Source organism: Panthera onca, chromosome A2 (assembly GCF_046562875.1).
Source record: "Panthera onca isolate mPanOnc1 chromosome A2, mPanOnc1 haplotype 2, whole genome shotgun sequence".
NCBI classification, from domain to species: domain Eukaryota; kingdom Metazoa; phylum Chordata; class Mammalia; order Carnivora; family Felidae; genus Panthera; species Panthera onca.
In genome coordinates this window covers 116,598,845-116,618,865 of record NC_138340.1, presented here as the reverse complement: position 1 = coordinate 116,618,865, position 20,021 = coordinate 116,598,845, and the positions used below count along the sequence as shown (strand labels likewise).

The 20,021-nt window shown below is 34.9% G+C and overlaps 1 protein-coding gene and 1 pseudogene across 3 annotated transcripts in view; both read right to left on the bottom strand.

The window, feature by feature from the left end:
• The window catches only part of PALS2 (protein associated with LIN7 2, MAGUK p55 family member), a 103,030-nt gene continuing 83,009 nt past the window's right edge, over nt 1–20,021 (bottom strand). For all 3 annotated transcript variants that reach the window (XM_078441338.1, XM_078441337.1, XM_078441341.1), the window contains 3 exons: nt 10,225–10,427; nt 9,108–9,236; nt 1–2,009 (listed from right to left, as the gene is read on the bottom strand). In XM_078441338.1, the coding sequence (XP_078297464.1) occupies nt 1,833–2,009; nt 9,108–9,236; nt 10,225–10,427 (509 nt within the window). In that variant the 3' untranslated portion in view covers nt 1–1,832. The remainder of the gene's footprint in view (nt 2,010–9,107; nt 9,237–10,224; nt 10,428–20,021) is intronic.
• On the bottom strand, nt 2,017–2,823 carry LOC132679291 (small ribosomal subunit protein uS8 pseudogene; annotated as a pseudogene).

The window sequence follows — 20,021 nt, the reverse complement described above, 5'->3', positions numbered from 1 at the left end:
TGAAACTTAAAATTTATAGTGTGTTGAAACATTAAGTCATAAGATATTACCTTGACACTGTGCTTTGATTCAGGTTGCTTTGAGAAGCCAGAATTCTGATGTAAATATACGTCGTTTAAAAGTTACCAAAGTTATTAAAAGGGTATGATCCATTTTGCCACTGATGTCCTATGCTAGGACAAAGAACATTAATTTGTGTTCTGGATATGAAATTCTAGAAAAAAATACCTATAGATTTCCACTCTTAACCATACAGCAACTTGGGCGTTGTTTCATTGTTAAAAAGATTTAAAGCAATGTGTGCATACTGCTTACTGCCATGTATTTTCTCTTCCCTCTAAGTGCTCCTGGCTGGCATTCCATGTGACAGCTTTGCTGAGAAGAAAACAAATTCAACAGCCAGGTGTCTAATGCCTACCACTGACAAAGATGACCACTAATATTTAAGCACCTAACCTTTTAAGTGTGAATACTGTCCCTGTGAAAAGTTGGCAGCAATATAAAACATGGCTAACTTAGTTTAATGATGAGCTACATCTCTAAATATGTTTGAGGAAGAATATATACCATGTAAGAATCCTAAAGGGAGATACAAATGGAGATGAATCTTAAAAATCTGAGTATGTTAACGCATCTAAAAGAGGGGAGCTGTTTTGTTTTCCTAATCATTAAACAAAAAAGTACATTTCCTAACAGAAACGTAAAAACAATATATGAAACCTTTTTTAATATATATTATATAATACATACAATGTACATATTATATAATGTATATATTACATATAGATGAAACGGCTTAGAGTTATTTGCAAATCTTATAAATTGTTCAATGGATTTGGTTCTCAACACAACAGATTTAACAAATATTCTAACAATCACATCCCACTTCAAAAAAAGCACACTGATTTTCACCAAATCCCCCACTTGCAAACTTAGAGGCATTTTAAAGCATCAAAAAAATTTGCAGAGGCATAATACATTTGCTGACCGTATCCTAATGAAAACCCGTTGAAAGCAGTAGGCTCATTTTTGTCAAATTTCTACATGTGAAAATAAATCAACTTTGTGTCAGTTTACGTGTTACAGGATAAGGCACTCTCTCAGCCTGCATGGCCTTGCTTGCTGGGGACACATTCACTCAAGCATCAGCTTGTCATGGCAACAAATGAGAGTGCCAACTATTGCTCTTCACTTTTCCCCTCAAGATAGAAATGAAGGGAAAAGAAACCAATATATTTGTTTAAATTAGAATGGATAGCCATCTATCTTTGAAATAATGAAGCCATGTAGTGTTGAGCAGACTTTCAATGTCAGCCTTGGATGGCACTGACGTTACAGTCCTGCTTCTGTAAGAACTTGTATTAGGAAAGAAGACCAATAACTACAATTTTTTCCTAAGAGTAACTGACACTTCACTAGTTGATACTGAACCAAAGGACAGCTTTACAAAACTATTTCAAGTATTCATTATCACAGTGAAAATGGGAGACCAATATGAGAATGAAGGATTTGAAAATTCCTTTGATGAAAAAGGCAAGGGTACTAAATCAAAACATATACAAAATGCTTCAACGCATTTCTTTATGTGGTATGAATAGAAATATTATCCATAAAAAGTTAGAAAAATTAAGATAAATTATATATTAGTACACCTTCCCAACCACATTTTATATAAAAATTCAGAATAGTGTACTGGTATTTCAATCTACACAATAAAAATGCCTAAACTTGGCAGATATTGTCTACCTGTGCATGTATTTTCTCAGTAGAAGGCTTATTTGTTGCAGTCACTTTTAAAAAGTTTTATTTCCATTCTGAACCTTAGTGAATCATCAGTAAACCCAGCTGATTGGGACCCACTGTGGCTCCATTCTCAGCTTCTCTATGGCAGTTTGTAGTTTTTCAAAGGCTTTGTCTAGATTGTCGTTTACGATGATCAAATCAAAATAGTGGTTGTATGCTCTCTGAATTCGTGCACTTTCATCCACGGTTTTCTTCAAGTCAGAGTCCTGTCAAAGAGTGTTAAAAGGAAATGTTTCTATCATAAGGTGTATTTACTTGCTCAAACACCAAAGTGAATGTAAGAACTAAGTACATTGGACTTTTATTTATGGTGATTAATATTAATTCTCAAAATCTAATTTATATAGTGTTGAAAAAAACATTACCATATGTTCATATCCTAGTCTTTACAGCAGAGTTCATGTTTGCTTTATGAGTATTCTCTATCTTCTATTTCACTGATCTTAGGAAAATATTCCTAATTAAACAACTGCTGATAATAAACTCAGGGTGAAATCTAAGGTAATAAAATAATTATTTTAGGTTTCTAGCACAACTATAGCATCCTCTTCAAATGATTTTTTTTTTTTAATTTGAATATATGTATGACATCCTAGAAAAAGAATCCTAGAATTTTCCCTTTGTGTTTTTGTCTTGCTTCTTCATGATCCTGCATGCCAGCTGAGGTGGTCAGTACAATGAAACCAAACTGGTGGGACAGGAGATTATTCTGCCATTTTTCTAGATCTTTGAGTTGTACATAAAATCTGGGGCTGATAACTCCACAGTTGTTTAACCTGCTTATGAGGTTTGTAACAACTTTCCCAGCTCTGTGATCATGAATGATTTCAAATTTGCCAATGTAACCACGTTTCATCATCACAGTTTAGAAACTGGATAATGACTTTGGAGCATGGCCTAGTAAGAACCTGGCATTTGCCTCTCTTTTCAGCATTGTTAATGCTCTTAAGAGCATCTGCCAGGACATTCATGTATACCAATATGGCAGCACAGAAAGATGGTGGAAAGAGTTCAAAAGATTTTTATCTTACAGGTTCTGTAGATCATGGAAACCATTCTGCAGTGACTTCTAAGCTCAAAGCCAAATCTGCTGCCTAATTCTAGGAAAGAGAATCTTCGAAATGTATTTTGAAGACTAACCACATGTTTCCCACCTCCAACAACATATACTCACACACACATTTATTTCTGTAGCTAGCACTGTTTATATTTTGTAAAATATTTTGGAATAATGTGGAGAATAAATAAGTAATGGGTTCTGCATGAGCAAGTGAAGCTTTTCATTAAATTGCAACTTTAAAAATGAAATTTCACATTTTTTCTATATGTTCTTCAAATATTTATTGAGTTTCTATTAAGGTGTCTACTATATTTCATCATCTATAGATAGAACAATGAATAAGAGAGAATGGGTTCCTACCCTCCAGTGGAGGAGGCAGATAAAGGGCAAATAAACACAAAAACTTCCAAGTTGTAATGAGTACTATAAAAGAAACCAACCAAGAACAAAGAATTTTGAGAATTCTACTTTAGAAAGAGTGATTACAAAGACACTGAGTAAATGACATTTAGCCTGAGAACTCTAGTGGGGGGAAAGAGCATTCCAAGCAGGGGAAACACCAATGAAAAACCCAGGAGGGAAATGACCCTGATGTGTTTTAAGATACTGAAAGGTCAGGATGGACAGAGGGACTAAGGGTGGGGGTAACATGGAGATGAGTACAGGCTAGGTCCTGGAGGACCCACATGCAATGGAAAGGCATCTCTGGCTTGTGATGGAGAAAGAGGAGATGGAAATGACACCAGACTGGAAATATATTTTGGTGATAAAATCATCAATATTAGCTATGAATGTGAAAAGTGAGGAAAATGAATCAAGATGTGGAAGAAGTAATTGTAGAAAATGCAAAGTTGGGGGTGGGAGTAGGGAGAGCATAATTTTGGGGGGAAAATGTTCTACTTTGTGTATGTTAAGTTTAAGATGTCTTGGGTAACATCTAAGTGCTAAGTAGTGATAGGTTATGCAAGTCAGAGCTCGGCGGCCTGGATTACCTATACATGAACTAGGAATCATCAATGTAACAATGGTACATAAAACCATTTTACCAATGGGTAAAAGTCAGAGCTCGGAGGCCTGGGTTACCTATACATGAACTAGGAATCATCAGTGTAACAATGGTACATAAAACCATTTTACCAATGGTAAAAACACCTAAAGGGAAGTGTAGAGAGACAAATGGGTTCCAAACTAGGCCTTAGGGACACTACTACTTATATTTTAGTTAACATCACTGACATCTCTAAATCAGTTTGAAACAACTAAAATATCTTTTATGATAGATGTACAGCCACAACTCACCTTGAAAATAATTTTTACCTATTACAGTCACTAGCAATCTGGTTCATTAAAAAAAAAAAAAAAAAGGTTGTTTTGGGCAATAACAATCATGTAACAATAGCAGAGTACAACATACAGATGGATCTCTAGACTATATTGGTAGGTGGAAAATGCAGGCAGACTACCGTATATAATAAGCGACTTTTTATGTAAGAAATAGGGGAGAAAGGATACACACATATACACACTTGCTTATATTAAAAACAAATAGTGAAAATGGCTACCTTTGTAGGTGGGCGTGTAGAGGACAGAGAAAAGCTAGATTTTTCTGTTAAGATTTACCTTAGAACTATTAAATGTATAGAATGATACAACAGAATTAAATTCACATGAAAAAAAGAACAATACCTGAAAATAAAAAGCAAAATGAAATAAACCAGTGTTTTAAGTTGATGGTTTAACTACACAGAAAGGAATTATTTCAGTAACGTTAAAATTAAATAATACCCACCGGAATAGATCTTAGGAACAACTTTTTTAAAAGCCCAAAACTTAAAAGTTTTCAATAATCATACTATTGACATTAATACTGATATTGTTACTCAGAAATTATATACATAGTAGGTTCTCAGTTTATATGTAAAGTAAGAAATTATGTTATCAGGAACCAATATTTTCAGCATAAGAAAAATGACAAATACAGAGTTAAAGAAGTAAAATAATGTAAAGTTTAAATTGGAACCATCAAATTGAACGAATGATGTGTGTTTTCTGAAAAAGGAAAATATATTTCCTATATCTGGCCACCAAAAAGGCCTAGAAATAATGAGTAACTAAGTTCAATGCACAACTTTAGTACCTATATCGTCTCTAAATACCATTTCCCACTAAAAGGAACCAGGGATTTTGGATGGCTGGTTCCAGGTCCGGGCCAATAAATGTGTAAGACCTGGAACAGTTTGTTGTACTAGAAAGAAAAGAGTCATCAAAGATTATTGGGGTTGTGTTAAAAAGACTCAGAAGACAAACTGAATATTCCCATGAGCTAAACATAGGCCAATTTAAACATCAAAATGAATGGTAACTAGAGGCACCTAAGTGGCTCTGTCAGTTAAGTGCCTGACTAGATTTCAGCTCAGGTCATGACCTTATAGTGGTGAGATCAAACCTAGTGTCAGGCTTGTGCTAAGCATGGAGCCTCCTTAGGATTCTCTTTTTCCCTCTCTCTCAAAATATATAAACATTAAAAAAAGAGTAATAACTAAGTACACAGAGAGGAAGTATTTCAAGGGACTTTAAACACAGTGATTTGACTGTATATATTCAGGGGATAAACCCTAAGGACAAAAAAAAAAAAAAAAAAAAAACCAGTTTATGGTAATCATACCCCGTAGTGTCAGTATACTTATTCTCACACTGCTGTGTGTGTACTGTGTGATTAAGTAAATGAGCAATTATATGATTATTTTAGGTCTAACATTCCCAGTGTTTTTGAGAACTGGGATACTCAGGGTAGGGGAATGGAGATATACATATAAAAGAGGTTAAGTAAAAACCTTGTAATTCTGAATTTGAATGGGAAGTTTCAGTATGAATTCGTGACATAGTTTGCTTCAGACATACAACAGAAAAACATATATCCTACCTCTGTCTACCTGAAAGGTATAGCTAGAAACAATGATCAATCTTGTGACAATGTACACCCCTAGTATTATGGTCTTAAAACACCATTTACCCTAAAAGGAACCAGAGCTTCTTGAAGAAACAGCTGATGACTGGCCTAGAAAAGGAAATGTACAAGAGGAGCCTGGAATATCTGTCATACCAGATAGCAAGGAAGCTATCAGAGACTATTGGGCTCATGAAATAAGGTCTCAAGAGCCAACTTGAATAAGCTCCTATTGGTCAAAGATGGGGCAATTTGAGCATCAGTAAGAACAATAACTGCGATAGAGTAACCACATCAAAAACTCATATCATGTGCTCATAATCAAACTAAAAAAACAAAAAAAAACCCCCTTATTTGATCACCTGTTGCCTCTGGGGGCTCTTAAGGAACAAATCCATTATTCTGAAAAGTGACCCATAAAAAGCAAAGTATCAACATATACCCTGACCTTCCTATTTGAACTCTATTTCAGAGTAATCAACTAGTTGATAAGGAAAAGTTATTTCTTAGAAGAGCTCTAGTTTATAAATTCATAAAGAATGACAAACTTTGAATACTACCATTTTACAATCCCTAAAATAAGTGATCCAGGCAAAGATGAATAAAACTTGCTGAAATCATTAGGTAAAAAGCTACTACTTCATAGACTGGGCTAAGGACATTTGAACACACTGAGCATTCTTATCACAAAAAGAGCACCTTTAATATGCCTCATAATGTAACAAAACAAGAAGTATCACTTATTAATTATTCTTGAGAAATAAAAGTGAACCTATATCTGATCCATCAGTTCACAGGAAATACAAGGAATAGAGGGAAATGACACAATGGGGACAGAACTGGTGAAAATCTAGACTCTGGAGCACTCTATAGAATAACTGACTTCATTTTTTGAACAACTAAATTAGAAGGTTACAAGAGAGGAGAGGGAGGGAAGCAGTGAGAATTTACAGATTAGAACGGAATAAAGTGATGTCTACTGCCAGCTAAGATGTAGTAACAGATATTAGACTAACCCTCTTGTCTCACAATGAAAACAGACAGAATGTACAGAAAAACAGTTTTTAAGACCTCATGCATGAGGCAACAAAAGACTGATATTTCAGGAAGCAGAAAACAAATGAAATGAGCCCTATGACCACCCCAGCTTACTGTCTTGAAAGACTTTCTAGGCTGCAGCACACAAGGTAGAACCCAGGAGGAGCCTACCCAACATTCTGAGTTGGGACAGAGCTGAGAGCCCAGGGAAACCAAGGGGGCAAGAGTTCTCAGGACAGAATACCTGAACAGAACAGCAGCATGGAGAGAGAACTTCAGAGACTTGCAAAGACCCATCCCCTTCCAGCATTCAGCTATATACCAATTAGGGCAGTGTAAACCTACCTGAGGCCGCCAAAGAACCATCAGAAAAAATGAGAGGTACTCAAGTTGAGCCAGGAACAGGACCTCTTCTCATCAGGCAGCACAGAAAACCTCGATGCACAAGCCACTCGGAAGAGCCCTCAAATGGTCTTGCCTCACAGGTGAACAATAACTGCCCATAGATCAAGAACTATTCTGGTCCTACCTAACACATTTTAAAAGCAAGACCTGAAAGGAACAAACTGTTTCCCAACAAGTGCATCTCAGAACAAAGCTCACAATGCCTGAAAGCAGCAGGAAAATAGGACCAATGTGAGAAGAAAAGTCATTCAAGTCAAAACTGATCCAGAACTGACATAAATGTCAGAATTAGTAAACAAGGACATGAAAACACTTACTATATTTCAGATATTCAAAAAGTGAAGCAGAAACATAGAGAAGCCTGAAAAAGAACAAAGCAGAGTAACACTACATGATTTCAAGGCTTATCAGCAACAGTGTGGGAAGAGAGAGATGCAGTGGAAAGGAAGGATTCTGAAGGGGCACAAGGGCATCTTTGGAGGTAATGGACATGTCTATTATCCTGACTGTGATGGCTTTATGGGTATATACATATGCCCAGACTTACCAAATGGTACACTTTTAGTACGTAAAGTTTATTGTAAGTCAGTTATCTTTTGATTAAACCGCAGGGGTGGGTGGGGGGAAGAAGTTTAGAAGACATCAAGTAAATGAAATGTGTTGATCTTGTTTGGATCTGATTTGAATAAATCAACTGTAAAAAAATTCTAACTCTTGGAGAAATTCAAATATGGATGGTATATTTGATGATATTAAAAGTTGCTCTCAGGGCTCCTGGGTAGCTCAGTCGGTTGAGCATCCAACTTCAGCTCAGGTCATGATCTCATGGTTTGAGGGTTCAAGCTCCACATCAGGCTTTGCACTGACAGTATGGACCCTGCTTCGGATTCTCGGTCTCCCTCTCTCTCTCTCTCTCTGTCACTCTCCCACTCGCACTCTCTCTCAAAAACAAATAACCATTAAAAAAAAAAAAAAGTTGCTCTTATTAATTTTTTTGTGTTAATGGTGTTACGGTTATGTTTAAAAAAACCTTTATGTTTTAGAGATAGATACTGAAATATTTACTGCTGACATATCAAAGATTTGCTTTAAAATAATCCAAGTAAGGGAGGAAATGAAGAGAGGTCTAATTAAAACACAAATGGCATGTATTATTGAAGCTAGGTGATGGGCATATGGGAGTTCATTTTTTTCCCTCTTCTGTACATATTTTAAGTTTCCTATAATATGAAGAGAGAGAGAAGGAAAACAAAAGAAAACATGCAACAAAAACTAAAAGTCAGAACATACTACCAGTAGTAAACCTTATGATGAATATGCTTGTTAATGGTCTTGGAGCCTTTTCCTCATTGGTAAAATGAGAGACGGATTAATATGAATATTTTAGTACTGTTCCCTTTCATTTACATAGAGGAAACAAACTTGTGTTTTATGTATGTATGTATGTATGTATGTATGTATGTATGTATGTATGTATGTAAAGCTTATTTATTTGTTTATTTAGAAAGAACCAGTGGGGGAGGGGCATGAGGGGAACGGGGTGTGTGTGGGGGCGGAGACAGAGGATCCAAAGCAGGTTCTGTGCTATCAGCAAAGAGCCTGATGGGGGGCTCGAACACACAAACCATGAGATCATGACCTGAGCTGAAGTCAGATGCTTAACCGACTGAACCACCCAGGAGCCCCTAAAGCCACACTGTCGCAGATCCTAGCGACATCTCATGAATGAATTTTTATTCTGTAATATATCATATATTTATTTCGTGAATATGATTAGAATAAAACGTGTCCAAAATAAAACAGAAAAAATCTTAGGAAGAAAATAATATTGTTAGCCTGAAAAGAACTGCTCACCGTCAAAAGCTTAGTAGTGATGCCAGCATCCACCACTGCCTTGTGCATGGCACGTAACGTCTCTAGTTCTGGAGCAGCAATAAATACAACATAGGGCATGAACTCGGATGTCCTCAGCACTTTCAAGGCCTGTGTAGAAGAACAATTACAAACCAACTTAGATGGGATTAGAATTTATGTTATCCTTTAATTTATACTAAATGCTAAATAATCAGTCTATCTGCCCTCTCACTAAGGATTAAGGCTGTAAATTAATACTTGCCCCCTTCTATCTTTTTGATCACTTTCTTAGTGATCCAGTAACTATGTTCTGACCTCAGTCACATTACTCTTTAATCCTTTTGAACAAAGCAAAGTAATTAAAAAATCATCAAGAATGATGTAAATGCTTTATATGTTATTTGTAGAATTCTGTTAATATTGAAAAAGCAGAAATAATCTCAGTGTTTATTGAGAGTGGTATATAAATTAATATACATTTGTACTATGCAGCAATTACAAACAACTAAAAACAAAAGCTCTACAGTAACTCATATGAAAACATTTTCAAGAGATACTGTTTAATGAAAAAAACTAAAGAATCTGTATAGAATTTCCTATTTATATAAAAAAATAGCCCATTAAAATTATAGATATATCTGTATTTAAGGTATATAAAATGACAAAGATATATACTGAACTAAATAATTATCTCTGAGTAGGGAAGTTAGGTGGAGTTGAATGTGGAGGGGTGGGAAGGGGTCGGTGAGAAAGACAGGGAATGAGAATGAAGAGATTGTTGTGTGCGAGTATGTGTGTTGGGTGGGAAGGGGTGTGACTTTAATCTTTTATTCTTTGTGTTGCAGCTTTGTTGAAAATTTAAAATTAACATTTCCTAACACATGCATTTATATATTACTTGAGCAAGTAAGTAAATACTAAACTATCAAGTTCTATTGCTATCCAAGCCTCTATTGGCGAATTGATCAGAAATTATCATGTGGATGCATGATAAAGCTCTCTATCACCACCCTCACAATTTGAAAATAAAACAAAACAAAACAAAAAAAACCCAAAAAACAAAAAACTCCACAGAAATCAAAATTTTAAAAACAGTTTTGGAATCCATGCAGCTTACTTGTGGGTTGACATCCAAGATGCAAGTTCGTCCAGTTTGGACAACTTCAAGAATAGAATCAATTTTTGTTCCATAGAGATTTCCTTCATATTCCCCATGTTCCAAATATTTTCCAGCTTTAATATCTGCTTCCATCTCAGAACGTGACACAAATTTATATGCCTGACCATCTTTTTCATCTTCCCTTGGTTTCCGTGAAGTAACTAAAATAATGTTGAGAATTTATGCAAAGATGCAAAGTATTAAAATTGAGATTAAAATGCACAGGTAGCTTAGGATTTTTACATTTAGTGCAGGGTTTGGCAAATTATGGCCTATGGCCAAATCTGTTCTGCTTCTTATTTTTGTGAATAAAATTTGATTAGACCACAGCCATGGCTCATTTATTACCTAGGGTTTCATTCATTTCACAATTGTGTAGCAGTTTGTGACAGAGAATAGACGGCCTGCCAGGCCTAAAATATTTACTATGTGGCCTTGAATTAAAAAGTTTGCTGACCCATGGGGTACCTGGATGGCTCAGTCGGTTAAGTGTCCAACTTCTGCTCAGGTCATGATCTTGTGGTTAATGGGTTCAAGCCCTGCAGCAGGCTCTGCACTGACAATGTGGAGTCTGCTTGGGATTCTCTGTCTCTCCCTCTCACTCTGCCCCTCCCCTGCTGTCACTCTCTCTCAAAATAAATAAATGTAAAAAAAAAAAAGTTTGCTGCCCCTTGACCTACAAGACTGTTTAAAGAGGTAGTTCCCAATACACAATTTATATTCAAAAAAATGTGCTTTATAAAGTCAGCTTGAAACTCAAAATTATTTCCTAGAAGCAGAGCCCTAAATTTAAATTCTTAATTATAATGAATCCTACTAACTATGAGGTATATTGTAGGCGAATACCTTTTCTAGCTGCCACCAGCACTCCCCTTCTCCTTAAGGAATATCAATTATATTCTTTCTTTACGCTTGAACATTTCCTAATTGAGTGTCCAACAAGTGAGCAAAATTCTATTTTTAGTTTGTATTATCAATCTTCTGAAATGCAGTTTTACCCACAAATTATCTATCCTCTTTCTCACCCTAATACCAAACCTTTCTTTGGGCTTCCTGCTTACTGATAATCTGAAATGTTAATTGTTTGTTTTGTACCTCGGTGGTGGATCTAGCCAACACTTGATATTATTATGTTCTCTTAACTTACTCTACTTTAACCTAAAGTGTTTTCTTCTGAGAGAATAACAGTGGATAGACCAAGTCAAAATTTAGAGGATGCTTTTGCTTGATATTTTAGAGTTCTGAATACTTCCAGGGATATAAACTCCTTTGCAACTTGGGCTAGCCTAGGAAAGGATATTCTCTTTAAAACTATTGCAAAGATGCAGAGTTAGTGTGTGTATGTGATTTTTCCAGTTTAGCCTTCACCTAGTTTTGGCTAGATTATATATAAAAAGTATTCTTTTACTAATCAAGTACTTACACGTAGATTATCTGATGAGATCATCAAGCACATGTAATTAAAAAGTAATCCAGATTAAAAGTTGACAGTACTTTGACTACTTATAATACCCATAGCACATCAAGAAAACTTTGATAAGAACAGAATGAAATTCAAATTCAAGCTCAATAATAAGGGTCTAATTCATAAATGAGGTCATTAAGTACAAAAGGACTCCCTTTCTTCTCCCATTGTTTTCCGGCTCAGCCTTGAAGGTGATGATCCCAGAAAACTGTGGAGAGCATTTATAAAGTAACTTAAAGATCTTCAAGATGCTATGATGGCATTTCATATTAAAAAATATGTGACGTCTAAGGTTTCTGAAATTATTCACCAAAGGTAGTATGAAAAAACTTCTAAAGCAATTTTAAACTCCCCAAATAAATACATACTAGGACTTAGCTCAATATTTGTGAATGTAATTTTAGAAGAGTACTATTTTTGGGTGAAGCTCTACAGTGAAACCGTATATGGGGATGTACTACTTGAAATAAATATGTATAGGTGCATATATTGCCCCCATTGCCACCTCCAATGTGTTGGGGGAATCTTAATTCTTGGCAAAATGTTTTTAGTTTACAAGCAAATATTAACTATAATCCCATTCTCTAGTGAAAACTAGAAACAAAAATCTAACAAAAGCCAGCAACAATACTGCCACATATTTAAGTTCCTTTCCATTCCCAGGACAGAGAAATTAGAACAGGGTGACTTTACTACAAATTATTCCTTAGGCTTATATACTAAGCAAACAAGTAATGTGATTTCTTAGAATTTAATTGTATGGCAAAATTCTGAATTTTTACAGCTCTTCAAATGAGAGAACAATCAACAAAGTAACATTTTTGGTGTTGTTAAACTCAAGATGTCAATGTTAAAGAGCAAACTTGATTCAGAAGGTAGCCCATCCCCCTAGATTAATAATTTTTTCTATTTTATTTTAGGATCATTTAATATATAAAGAAAAATCAACTTAATATAATGCCAGCATTTACCTCCTTCCCTATGAGACTTTCTTGTCCATACCACCTGACAATATGCAGCACAATACTATATACCAGGAATTAGGCAAACTTGTCATAATTTTTTTGGTGTTTCTTTTTTGTGTGGATTGTGAGATGTAAAAAGAAAAACAAAAAACAAAACAAAAAAACAAAACTAAGCTAGATGCTATATAAACGTGAATGATTTTAAGAGAAAACACACCTACATTATATGAAGAAGTGAGAGTTAACTTAATGTATGGATATATTTAAATCTTTCTATATAAAAATTCAGATTTGAAACTTTACTAAAGTAACAGTCTGAAGAAAGGTAAAATAAATACATCTTTCTGGAAATTAATTTGGCACTAAGAAATCAAGAAATTAAAATTATCCATCTATCTAATAACTTTAAATTTTAGATTTATGTATACACATTTTATCATCTCTTGTAACAAAAATAACTACTCAAACTATATAAATGGGTAATAACAGTATACTTCTTTGCTGGAATATTAAGAAGCTATTAACATTCTTTTAGGTTTACCAGGGTAAAATAGACATAACATAAAATTGATCATTTTAACCATTTTTAAGTGTGCAATTTAGTGGCATTAATTATATTCACATTATTGTACAACCATCATCACCACTACCCATTTCCAGAACATCTTCATCGTCTCAAACTGAAATTCTGTGTCCATTAAACGCTGACTTCCCATTATGCCCTCCCCTAGGCTCTGGTAATTACTACTCCACTTTCTGTCTCTATGAATTTGATTATTCTAGGTATCTCATACAAATGGAACTGTACAATATCTGTCCTTTTGTGTCTGGCTTATTTCAGCATAATGTTTTCAAGGTTCACCCATATGACAGCATGGATCAGATTTTTATTCTTTTTTAAGGCTGAATAATATTCCACTGTCCGTATATACCACTTAGTTTACTCATTCATGCACTGATGGACATCTACACTATTGCTATCTTTTGGTTATTGTAAATAATGCTATGAACATTCATGTACAAATATCTTACTCCCTGCTTTCAATTCCTTTGGGTATATTCCCACAAGCTGAACTGCTAGATCATAAGGTAATTCTATGTTTATTTTTCTGAGGAACTGCTATACTGTTTTCCACAGCAGATAACACCATTTTACAGTCTCCTCAGTAACAAACACACATTCTCATATCTCTACATCTTTGCCAGTGCTTATTATTATCTGTTTTTTAAAAATACATAATTCCATCCCCTAATGAGTATAAAGTGGGATATCATTGGGGTTTTGATTTGCATTTCCCTAATAATTAGTGATGTTCAGCATCTTTTTCCTGTGTTTACTGGCCATTTGTGTATCTTCTTTGGAGACATTTCTATTCAGATTCTTTGCCCATTTCCGAACTGGTTTATTTTGTTGTTGTTGTAGGATTAATATTTACTATATATATATATATATGTATATGTATATGTGTATATATATATATATATATATATACATATACATACATATACATATATATATGTATATGTATATATATGTGTATATATATATATATATATACACACACATACATAATACATACATATAATGACTTGTGGGGAAAAGCTCATGATATAATTTCATTCATCAAGTATTTGTTGGGTGTATACTATGTGCTAGATCCTATTCTAGGGTCTACAGCAGTACAAAAGACAGAGCAGCTCTCTGTTCTCATGGGACATATTCTTGAACGTGGAGACAGTGAGCAGTCAAATGAGAATTTAAGTGTAAAACACAACCACTAAGTACTGGGGAGGCTATTTTAGATTGAATGGTCAGTAAAGGCCTCTGAGAAGGTGAGATCTGAATAAAAACTAAAATTCAAGCATTTGAAGATCTGGGAGGCAGTGTTCCACACTAAGGGATCAACAAGAACAAAAAGTTGTGAATGATAAGTAAGGAGTTTGAAGAAAAGAAAGAAGTGTGTTAAGTAGGGAAAAAAGTAGGTGAATTTTATGTGAATAATATAGTCACAATTCTGTGGTTAGAAGTTAGTTTGATTGTGTTCTCAATACTTATAAGCAAAATGCTGAATAAGACTTTTTTTTTTTTTTTTTTTTTTTTTTTTGGTAGTCTCGTAGTATCCCTCAAGTCCCAAATAGATGCTACAATGCCAAGGATCTACACCTTCCTCTGTCAGGGTTTACCAAAAAGTGGCCAGCATGGTCCTAGGATCATCTGCTCACCTGCCTCTGTCTAATATATACTCAGAAAGAAGTCACTGACATTATGAATCATAGGTTCAGGGCAGAATGCTTTATTTTCTTCTCCTTTACCCCACGGTAAAATGATTCTCCCTGGGGAATTGTGAAAGCCCATGAGACATATTGTAGCAGTGGAGCGACTTGTACTCCCACTGTCTGGCAAAGCAGAAATGAGCTTCCTGTGGGCTGTGTGTGTAGGGATGTGTGTGTATTCAAAAGATAGCCTGGCCTGAACTTTTCTGAAGGTATCCTGCACAGAAAGACAAAATGAAAGGTAGAGAACCAAGCAAAAGAGAATATGAGATACAGGAATGGAGCTTGGCATGGGTCTCAAGGGGACAGCTGGAGATCATAATAGCCTGGCCAGGGAATTGCAAAGTAGAGAGGTCTTTACAGAGTCTCCAAAGAACCTAGCTACAAATAGGCCTCAAGGAAGAAAAGAGTATTCAGACATTTGTGACATAAAGAACTCTAGTCCCCAAAAGGCAAGATTTTACAGGACAGCCCTTTTATCCTCACTTCTTCTGCCCTGACCCTGAAAACCAGACACAGCAGAGCAGGGTATGAAGGGAGAATGATAGAACAAACTATACCCTTCCCCTCCCAATGTAGGTCCTAAGCCAAGAGTCAGGAATGAGCTGTAAGGAAGGGAAAAATAGTGAATTGGATGCAACACTGAAGTTTTGAATTGGAGTAGCCTTATTTTTCTTCCATACCCAAAATAAAATCTTATTTGACAAAATGACATACTTCTCATAACTGCAAGTGACTAGAAAGTTATAGAATCTCCCAGGGGACTGAAGGAAAAGAAGAGAGAAAGAAGATCTGATAGTGCATGTATGAAGTCAGTGACTGGATGAAAATAAAGCTCTTTCCTGTTTGTGCTCCCAAAGAGCTCAGCCATCCAACAAACCAGTTAGTTATATGCTTGCCAGAAAAAATTAGTCGGGTGACCTAACTGCAAAGGTACTAGGAAATGAATGTGTATTCAAACCATGTGAGAAGGGATTTTAGTGGACTGATAGCTGTTTCCCCAAATTCAGGAAAAGATTTTAAATTAATGAATTATTGATGGATGCTAAAACAATTGGGTAAAAGTTTGCTGAGGAGAATACTTACACAGTTTCAAAGTATTTTTGAACACATTACTTATCAATAACAAATGGGAGAAAAATTATCTTTTACAGTGAAGAAATCTATCAGACAGCACCTAAATCAATAATCAAAGTTAACATCATCAGTAGTGGGACATATCGACAAGATGTACCTCCAGATGTGATGTTCAGAGAAGAATAAAACATGACTTCTGTTTTTCTAGTAACAATAATGCATGACCAGAACCTAATCACAGGGAAACAATCAGGTGAACTCCTAGTGGGGATCATTTACATTAAATGGATAAAAGACTCCAAATAAAAGGCAGAGGCTGGCAGAATGGATTAAAACAAATAAACAAAAACCATAATCCAACTATATGCTGTCTCCAAAAGACACATTTTAGATTCAAAGACACAAATAGGTTGAAAGTTAAAAAAAAAAAAAAAGGAAAAATACCCCATACAAACAATAACACAAATAGACCTGGAATGCCTATACATATGCCACACAAAATAAACCTAAAGACAAAGACTGTTACTAGAGACAAAGAAGAACATTTTATAATGATAAAAGTGTGAATCCATCAAAAGAATTTAAAAATTACAAACATATATGCATCTAACAACAGACTTCCCAAAACACATGCTGCAAAAACTGACAGAATTGAAGGGAGAAATAGTTAAGTCAATAATATTTGGAGACTTCAACACCACACTTTGAATAATGGATAGAACAAATAGGAAGAAGATCAACAAGGAAATAAAAGGCTTAAATAATACTATAAACCAACTAAACATAACAGACATCTGTAGAACACTCTACCCAAAGATAGCAGAATACACATTGTTCCCAAGAGTACCTGGAACATTCTTCAAAACAGACTGTACCTGAGGTTATAAAGCCAGTCTCAATGAATTTAAAAAAAGTGAAATCATACACTATTTTCTGACCACAATGGCATGAATTGGAATTCAGTAACAGAAGAAATTCAGGAAATTAACAAATACATGGAAATTAAACAATATGCTCCTTAACAACCAATGGGTCAAATAGGAAATCACAAGTGTAAATAGAAAATACTTTGAGATAACTGAAAACAAAAACACAACACCAAATATTGGGAGATGCAGCAAAGCAGCTGCTTCTAGGAAACTTTACAGCTGCAAATGCCTACTTCAAAAGAGCTCAACCCAATAACCTAACCTCTACCCAAAGAAAATGAAAAAATAGCAAACTAAACCCGAAATAAGAAGGAAAGAATAAGGGCTATCACAAAAATTAATGAAATAGAGGATAGAAAATCAATACAGAAAATCAACAAAAGCAAATGTTGGTTTTATGAAAAGAACACCAAAAGTGATAAGCCTTTAGAAAAACTAAGAAAAGAAGAGAGAGGAATCAAATTACTGAAATCAGGAATAAAAGAGGGGGTATTACCATGGATGCTGCAGAAATTCTGAAACTGATTAAAAAGAAATAGAAAATCTCAGTAGACCTACAACATAGAACAAGACTGAATCAGTAGTCAAAATCTACAAAAATAACCCCAGGATGGCTTCAAGGTAAAGTCTATGAAACATTTAAACAAGAATTAACATTAATCCCTTACAAACTCTTCCAAAAAAAAAAAAAAAGAAGAAAAAAGAACACTTCCCTACTCAGTATATGAGTCCAGCATTAGCACAATTATCAACATTAGCCAATGTCATGAGAAATGAAATCTAGAGACCAGTACCTCTTATGAATATAGGTGCACAAATACTCAACAAAATACTAGCAAACTGATTCTAGAAGCATATAAAAAGGATTATACACTACAACTAATTGGGATTTACCACAGGAACACAATGTAAAAGACTAAAAAACAAAACTCATATTATTGTCTCAATAAACAAAGAATAAACATTTGGTAAAATCCAGTACTTTCTCATGATAAAAAAAAAATCTATAAACTAGGAATAGAAGAGAATTTCTCCAACCTGAAGGTTATCTACAAAAAACCCAGAGCTAACATCATACTTAGTGATGAAAGAGGTATCCTTCTAAGATCATGAATAAAATAAGGATGTCCATTTTTGCCACTTCTATTCCATACTGCACTGGAGATTCTAATCAGGGCAATTAGACAAGAAAAAAAAAAATAAATGACAGCCAGTTTAGAGTAATAAGGAACACTATATTTGCAGATGACATAATCTTGTGTATAGAAAATCCCGAGAAATTTGCAAAAAAATAATTATAATAAATGAATTCAGCAAGGTTAAGGGATACAAAACTAATGCACAAAAATCAGCTGCATTTCTATACACTTGTAATAAACAATTTGAAAAGGAAATTAGGAAAATGGCTTTTATTATAGAGTCAAAAAGATTAATATACTTAGGAATAATCTGACAAAAGCAGCATAAGACTTGTACACTGAAAATTACTGATATTATTGAAAGAAATTAAAGAAGAATAAACTAAAGTGTTTACAGAGCTATCCCCAGAACGCTGAAGAGATTGAGGACTTTGAAGCAAGAAGCTAAAAATTTGAGTTGGGGGTATAATTGTGCATTTGGAGCAGGTCAATCCATATCCTCTCCCTCTTTATCTTGTGAAAGAACACTCTCAGCAGAGGGATATCTGAAAACTCTTCCCTGGAGAAATCTAACAGCTCCCTCCAAAAATATCTTATGCCCACTTTTTGACTCCCCAGACAATACAGTTGTCTCCTTGCCCATCTCATAAATAAAGCTCAGCCATTTGCCAAGACTTGCTCAAGTATATAGAGCTTCCAATCAGTTTTAACACTTACTTTTAAGTATGGATGTACATCCAAGGATCAGTACCTAAAAGAAAAAATCCTCTAGCATAAAAGGGAAAACACACACAAACATAACATAAGCAGAAAAAGTAACCTGGAGGAAAGCAGAGATAATTTAGCCTATAGAAAAAAAAAAAAAACTAAAAAAAGAATACACTATTTACTATTCTTAGAGATACACGAGATATACAAACAGACAATGCTGTGGAAAAAACAACCACCAAGAAATAGAAAATCCTAAAATGAAAAATATGATTACTTGTGATAAAACACTGAGGGAACAGAACAAAGAACTCAAGGTAATCTTTTAAAGAGTAGAATAAAAAGATAAAGGGATAGACAACATGATATAAAAGAGATTGAGAAGATGAATCCAGGATGTTCAACATTCAACTAACAGAAATTCTAGAAAACATGAACAGAGAAAATATGGAGAAATCATCCAAGAAATAATAATTTCCCAGAATTGAGGGACATGAGTCTCTAGTCTGAAGAACCCACTAATAATCAGCACAATGAATAAAAAAAGATGCACACAGGGGCGCCTGTGTGGCTCAGTCGGTTGAGCGTCCGACTTGGGCTCAGGTCATGATCTCGCGGTTCATGAGTTTGAGCTTGGCATCGGGCTCTGTGCTGACAGCTCAGAGCCTGGAGTCTGCTTCGGATTCTGTGTCTCCCTCTCTCTCTGACCCTCCTCTGCTCAACTCTCTCTCTCTCCCTCAAAATAAATAAAACATTTAAAAAAAATTATAAAAAGAAAAGATGCACACAAAGGCACAGCATTATTAAATTTCAAAATACTGAAAAACAACAGAATGAAACAAACAAAAGACCCTGAATATCTGTGGAAGAAGAATCAGTCATGTATGAAAGAACAAGAATTACGATGGCACTGGACTTAATAGAAGTGGATTCAAGAGTAATGTCTTTTGAGTTTTATAATCTAAAATTTCTATTCTCAGCTAAACAATCAATAGAGGGCAGAAAATATACATCTTCAAATACAAAGAGAAATTATACCTCATACACATTTCTTGTGAAGTAACAAGAGGATGTGCTCCAGCAAAACAAGGTTGCTGTCAACCCAGGACAGCAACAAAGGGAAGCTCTCCTGTGTTAATAGTGGGGCAGCCGGAATGGAGAGTGCGTAGTCCTCATTGAAGCAGGAAGACCTATGGTC